Source organism: Astatotilapia calliptera, chromosome 19 (genome assembly GCF_900246225.1).
Source record: "Astatotilapia calliptera chromosome 19, fAstCal1.2, whole genome shotgun sequence".
NCBI classification, from domain to species: Eukaryota; Metazoa; Chordata; class Actinopteri; order Cichliformes; family Cichlidae; genus Astatotilapia; species Astatotilapia calliptera.
The window spans coordinates 8,944,009-8,951,322 of NC_039320.1; the positions used below are offsets into that span (position 1 = coordinate 8,944,009).

At 43.3% G+C, this 7,314-nt stretch overlaps 1 protein-coding gene across 4 annotated transcripts in view; it reads left to right on the forward strand.

Annotated features, from left to right (window-relative positions):
- The window catches only part of ldlrap1b (low density lipoprotein receptor adaptor protein 1b), a 45,341-nt gene extending 38,489 nt beyond the window's left edge, over positions 1–6,852 (forward strand). The window contains exons 7-10 of one of the 4 annotated variants that reach the window (XM_026151318.1): positions 1,498–1,592; positions 1,992–2,026; positions 4,675–4,706; positions 5,718–5,830. In XM_026151318.1, the coding sequence (XP_026007103.1) occupies positions 1,498–1,592; positions 1,992–2,026; positions 4,675–4,706; positions 5,718–5,764 (209 nt within the window). In that variant the 3' untranslated portion in view covers positions 5,765–5,830. Of the gene's footprint in view, positions 1–1,497; positions 1,632–1,991; positions 2,027–4,674; positions 4,707–5,717 lie in introns of all 4 variants that reach the window. The other 3 variants (XM_026151317.1, XM_026151315.1, XM_026151316.1) reach the window with 3 other exon arrangements.
- The last annotated feature ends 462 nt before the right edge of the window (positions 6,853–7,314 follow it).

Sequence of the window (7,314 nt, forward strand, 5' to 3'; positions counted from 1 at the left end):
AAACAAAAAACTTTTGGTATCATCTTAAATATTTATCCACTTTAAAAAAAGTTTGCTTGTTAATCACCTTTCAGGTAATTGATTGATGAATTAGTTCTACCTTGTTTGTTCACAGACCCTGTCTTTCACTGTAGTAATAAATAAGCTTTTAAGTGAGCAGCATTAATCATCAGATGAGTCCTTCCCCTCCCCGTGAAGGTCTGTCTCACAGTATTGCCTTTTTCATAACAGCAGACGGTCTGAATGCCTTCTGTTGACACACAGGACAGACTGCACGAAAATCTTATTGCATGCTGACTCAGTTATACGGGACCATTTTCCCTTAAGGAGCATAAAATCTAGTAAAAAGGTCAGCTAAGGACTGAAGAGTATTTATATCCCACCATTAGAAGAGTTACTGTGGTTTTACTGTTCTCAGAGGGTGACATTAGCCTAAAGACTCGACTGAAATTAGTGTTGACACACATTATTGACACGCATTAATCATCAGGCAGGGCCGTTACGAGCCAATCCCATTACAGTTCAGCAGTGCCGCTGTAGTCAGGCGTGGGGTTACTGCGTGCTCACTTATCACTAAGTGACGTGCCACATATGGCTGAATTGATGAGATGCATTAGAAGCTTGATAAAGAGAAGTGTGGGGCTGTTCTGCCTGTTCCCAGCTCCATATTTTCATTCTTTGCATGATTCACATTTTAAACCAGCTTTTATTTCATACTGAGCTGCTACACAGGCCCCCGACAAACAAGCTGTTATGGCCTTTACTTTAAATCAACTGTCTTCTGATTGGTTGCCCCTCAGAAACAGAAAGGGGTGGGGCTTCTGTGCTCACAGAGACTGAGATGACCATGTCTCTATGGCCCAAGAAGCTACTGAGGGTCCCTTTGTGTCGCCTGGGACCAGTTTGGCATGGGAGACCCTAACAGGAGCTCTTGCTGCCAGGATCACACCAGGAACCAGGAATGCACAAACACCGCCGCTATGATAAGGTGGCGATTCGTCAGGTTGTCATGGTTCTGTACGAAAAAGGTGCAATTCTCACTCTGGATTAGCAGGGAGAGAGTTCAATGATCCTGAGATCTTTGTAACATCTTCGGATAAGTGGGAGATGGACAGATGGAACGCTCTATGACATCATAACAAACTATTTTTAAGGCTGAGCACATTGATTTGAAACTTTGACCGCATGTAATCTGTTCAGCATCAGCTGTGTTTGAGTTCCAACCGCCTCCTGTGTTGGACGAGAGTCTCGTCTTTTAATTTGCTTCTGTGCTTTTTAGTTTATTTGGATATGATTGTGTTCGTCGCTGCCCATTGTCGACCTTCAGCACAAACTTTTACAGAGATCAATCCAGCCCTCGGCCTCGAACATGAGGAGAACCTCATGTGCCCACTTTAGCCACTTGACTTCCTGCTTCTTCGTGTTTGTTGACCATCACAGGTGCCCGTGTGGTTTTTAGGAGTAAATTAATGTTACGAACTTTGTTTTGATTTTCAGAGGTCGCCACGGGGAAACTTTTGGATTTGGCTGAGGGAGCGAACGCGACGCTGACCCACTCAGGAACAAAGCAGACCCAGTCGGATCCCTTTACGGTGCATAATCACGCAACAGAGAACAACAATACTGTATGGGTAAGACGAGAGAAGGGCTGGTCAGTACGTTTCAGCTGTTTCAGCTTGATAAGAAGACTCCCGTGCTGGAAATGGTGATTAAGCGTCCGAGTGATGTACTGTACCTGTTGTATTCAAAGGAGTGTATTCTACAGCCGAGCCGCTGCCGTGATGAAGCACACAATAGCCTATTGAACAGAACGGGCCTTATCACATAACTGGCGAGGGTGTGGGGCTGCAAACAGCATAACTCAACCTCCTGAGAGCATAGAGGAGACTTTGTGCATGTTAATGTATAATAAAAAAGGACTGTTATCACCTCATAAGACAAAAACTCTGAATTTAACCGGTGTGTGTGTGTGTGTTTTTTCTGTGTGGCAGGAGTTGGAGGACGGTCTGGACGAGGCTTTCTCAAGGTGAGGAGATGAGTTAATTTGGGTTTTCCCTGAAGCTCAGGCTCTAATGAGCTGCTGTTTTGGGATCAGGAGTCTGTAGTTTGGGCTGCACTTGTAGTAAACACTGCCTCTCCCTCCGCTTGACTCACCCCGGCTCAGTTTACAGGCCCTGACTCAGCTGACACCCTCCCTGAGTCATGCTGCCTTTCTAGGCTTTGATTGCCACACACTGATTTCCTACGAGGGGGGAAAAGAAGACTGATTGCTTGGTATTTATATCCCAAGCCCAGTGAAGATGTTATTTGCAGTATAGGAAAGTCTTTTTGCCCTCACAGCTGTTAATCTAACTCTGATATCTTACTAAGTTGGACCACAGGAACATTTACACATGACACTTTCAACAGAGCAGACGTCTGAGTGCATACCGAGCGAGGCTTTTATAGTTCAAATAAACCAAAAACGAAATTTAAAAAAGTGGATGCAGGACAAAAATAGTTAACTGCTATAAAAAACAAAAGCTCTTTGGAAGGAATGAAAATGAAAGGATAATTTGTACTTGGAAAACTGCCTCGAAACACAAATGTGGAGAAAGTTTGTTTAGTTTAAGGCTGTTTGTTGAAACTGAATGTTTTCATGACTGTACATCAAACTAGGAACTTGAATATGAAGCACAGGAAACACGAGGTCTTCAGGTTCAAGGTTGACTGGGAAGTCGGTTGTCTCTGCTTAACTTCTGTCTGTACCATCAACAAACTGGTCAGAGTGGAGCTGGAGGCCGCTGTGACCGATGCTTCAATTTGGGTTCCATCGGCAGGCCTCTCTGATAAGCGGCGGTGGTCTGCTGTCAAGTTTTCACTCTGCAAATGTTTACAGCTTTTCATTTTACTGCCATAAAGACTCGTTCAGCTTTTTACGACTGCGTTTATTTCCTTTGGCTCCGCTTTTCATTCCCTCTTAATTCTGCAGTGGGCCTCACATCCTCTCACTTTTCATTTAGTGGCGGGCGAATGGGCGGCTCAGTCTCTGTAATCAAGCACTAAGAGGCCATTTTAGCCCCGTTATCAGATGATTATTTGTCTGCACACACTGTAATTACACCCTAGCACCATTAGCTGCCCTCTCTGTGATTAACGAGGATGCTCCCAGCATCAGCAGAGATGCATCCGCTAACTGGAAGTTCGGATTCCCCGAGGGAAAGGTCGACTTCTTTGTCTGTCAGGAGGAGCTGATTGTGCTGGTTGATGAGGGGTCAGAGCGAGAGAGTGAAAAAATTAGAGGCAATTTATGAGTCTGTGAATGAGGATGTCACTGACTAATGAAGTTATTTACAGTTTACAGTTTAGCACGAGGAGTGAAATAAGCTCCAGATTAATGGATTGTTTACAGCACAGTAAATGTGACTTTTTAATCACTGTTCTGTCTGATTAAGAAACAGCTCGGTATTATTTCAGATTAAAGAAACAGCAGCAGCAGAGATTAGTGGTCAGAGGGTCTGTAACTCATTATTAGGGGCGAGCAGCACACGCACCATATGTAGCTGCTTTGCACACAGGCACAAATTAAGAGTTTCTTAATGCGTTAAATAAACTTGTTGTTTGTGATCCAGGACATTTGAACTGTTTCAGGAAAGTGTTATCAATAAACTTTGTTAGACAGTAGTTAAAAATATTAGTCTCCCTGATGTCGATTAGTCAAAGTATTTTCTGGTAAACATTTTTAATTTAAAAAAAAAAAAAGCACCTTTGAGTTGTTCCCCTATCTTCACTGTCAGTGAGGTTCATCTCAGAGGATAAGTCAAGGTTTTCTGCATTTTAAAGACATTTTGCTGTCTTAAATAAAAGAAACGCATCCGTATGACTCTTTTGGAACCTTCCTGTTATTTAATAGTTTATCTTTTAGATGGCCATAGGTGATGTCAGTAAGAAGGGTGTAAAGCTGACAGAAGTACTGCTATAAGTGCTAAATTTATGCCCTATGGTTTGCTGGATTGTTCCCTTAAAGGCCCGATTTTGATCCCCAGAATGAGCCAAAGTATACAGTGTTGTGAAACTGCAGGATGTTTCACAGTTCATAAAGTAACAAGCAATGCTTGAACTTTTTGTTTCATTTCTTTTTTCTCATGCTCCTAAATAATCGTGCTTTTTACTGAGCTCAGAAACCCGCTCACTCTTAAAGTGAGAGCATGCATTCAGACTCGGTAACATTTCCCACAGTGATGGTTTTTAAAAGCGCGTCTGAAAGAGTCTCAGAGTTCTACTGAAGGGATGCAGCACCCCTCGTCGGTGCTCGAGGGCAGTGATGGACGTGTCGTTCCAAAATCTGTTGAACCGATCGAGGCCGTCATGTGGCTTTCACTTGCATTTCATGTCGCTGTGTTGTCAGCCTCCCATCAGCACAGCAGTGTTTCCTGCTAGGCTGAAGGTGAGCTCGGTGGTTCTAAACAAAGCTGCCAAGATGCCCTCACACAGAGTAACAGAGCCACAACAAGCTTTCAGAGCTTTCCTTTAATTTGTCACCAGCCTGTCCACTGTCTCTGTTGTCAGCTGACTGTTGTTGGGATTTGAGATTCTGCACTGCCCTCTGCTGGCTGGATCAGTCCAGTTGCTTTATAATTAGGCCTTTCAGGAGAGTTTGTTGCCTGACTTGTGATGTTTTCTTTGCACCCTCAGCCGCAGTCTGGATAGCTTTGAATCCTACTCAGGTAATAATATCATGTCACTGGATGTTGTGACCTCATCGTCCTGTCGTCAACCTCACTGTTTAAGCCTGCTCATCTGTGCGGGTAGCCGTGATCAACCACCCCACGTGTCTCCGCATCATGTTTCATGACAGGAACCATTAACATAGCACAGAACGGTAGCCAGTCGACTAACTTTAGAGCACAGTGAGGAGGAAGCCTTCACTCTTTTACCATTTCACTGTTTAAAAAAAGTATGAGGGACGTTTCTGCCACAGATCCTGATGTTTCCTCTACTTTGTCCACGCCGTCATCACAGATGTTTGAGTGTTTGCCTCACATCCGTCAGCTTTAACACAGAGACGGAGAGTGGCACGTTCATACGAAGTAAAAAAAAAAGCCCTTCTGTTTATGATCAGAGGAGCTCGTGTTAGATTGTTATGGTTGTTTAAATACGGGATTTGTTTCATTTCCACATCTGGCCACATTGTTATTATTTTCTAATCATTTTCATTAAAAATGTGATGTCCATTTTTATGTTCCTGTTTTTTGTGCACGCTGTACTGACCATTATCAAAGATCTGTAAACATTGCAAACAGAAAATCTGATTTTATAGACTGTATACAAAAGATGGACATTATCCTTTGAAGTGTTCCAGATGTCCTTTTCTTCAGCAGTGCTTTCAAGTTCCTTCTGGGAACTTGAAAGCACTGCTTCCTTAGACATTCCCAAACCGGATGCGATCTCTGCGGGGAACTCCTCCCAGTTGTGTGGAACCTCAAAAATAGTCCAGGAAGCCTAATTAGACCCCGAGCAAGCTCAACTGGGTCCTATCAGCACAGAGGAGAAACATCTCTCCTTTGAGCTTCCTCCAGACGTTGCCGACTCCATCTCAGCGATTCTGCCCTGCACCCCAGTCATCTTTAGAGCTTCAGATGGAAGCCATGTCCATCTTTTATGTACAGTCTATAGTTTTACCAAAGCCGCTAATAAAATGTCTTTTCTTTTTTTTTTCTTCCCCTTTGTCGCTACAGACTCGCTGAGTCTCGCACTAACCCCCAGGTCCTGGACATTGGGGTGAACCCTCAGGACTTCAGCACTGAAGAGTGCCTGTCCCCCGGCAAATGGGACCAAGAGGAGTCGGACTTCACGGCACAAAAAGACACGTGGGGGTTCTAACGTGAAGCCTCGGGCCAAGAAGGGAAAACCAGGAAAACGAGGATCCCGGTGGTAAACGTGTCCGAACACTGCAGTGACGAAACGGACACTGTGACATCCGCCATGTTCCCCACCGCCTCCCTGCTGTCGTCTTCTCTCTGATGCATGCGTAGTTGCGTGACCGGAGGAGGAAGGCGACACGAGCAGGCTGCTCACAGAACAGGCCAAAGCAATACAAACCATTTATTCCTTTTTTTAAAAAGAAAAACATGCAGTCAGTTAATGTGCGTTGCAGTCTGTGTGTCACTCCTGTGTCTGTTTACTGTTGTGTTTGTGCTTGTGTACACCACGTGTTTGTGTGAATGTGCAGTGTATATGTGTGCAAAGTGAGCCGAGTGCTGTTTGTGTCATAGTGAGGTCACAGAGGGTGCTGGTGAGTGTTTTATATACCTGAACATGGAGCACTGTAACTGGATTTGAGGGAAACTCACTGGTGAGGTTACTACCTGCGTGCTTCGGCCTTTTGTTGGGCACCAAAAGCTTTAAAAAAACAGTGTGTATGTGTTGGTCAGAGAGTGTTTGTGTAATAAGAACAAAGTGACAATCTTTTTTTTTTTTTTTTTTTGTATTGCAAAATCTATTTTTGCACTCTGCATTCATCCGTGTTCGAAAGCACACATTTCATGTAAGGGAATTTAATGTCCACACGTGTCAGCCTCATCATTTAGGACTATATGCAGTGCCTCTGTTCGCCTTTCCTCCTCATCCTTAAATATTTGACCCTCGGTGAGACTTCACCATCGGTGAAGATGACCTGAAAAGAGTTATAAAAAAACAAGCAGTGTGAGAGGATGCAGGTGTTACGCGGCGCTCCATCACCATATGTTAAATTATGTTCACTCCACCAGTTTACTATATTTTTCCCAGGGATGGATCCCAGTGTTATTTTAGCATTTGTTAATATATTCATTTAATTTAATTCATTGGTTTTCAATAAAAATCCAATTATCAGTGTGTGTCACGTTTTATTCTGAAATCTAAATGTTGAATATTATTTTTATGTCATGTCTTCTCCACTGTGGGGATTTGCTGCCTGTTTTCTTTTCTCTCTTTCTTTTTTTTGGACTGATTTGTCTAATTCAGAGCTCATAAAACTCTGCTTGCTTTTGCATGTATATTTTTTTATTTATAGATAAAAGAAATAATAAAATAATCACAAATTGTTTGTAGACATCGTAATAGAAATACCTTTGTTCGCACAGTGGCGTGAGGCAAATCTGGCAAATAAAGTTTATGATCATGACCGCTCAGGAGAGTTTGATGCTGTTGCTTGTCGGAGTCCTGAGACGACATCTGTCAGCGTCCAAGAAGGAGGGGGTGGTGAACCTCACAGGTAACATTTGTTGTTTCTGAGACTGCGCGCTCACAGATCGGCTTATTTCAATGAGTCAACCCTCTTATTTAAAAATATTT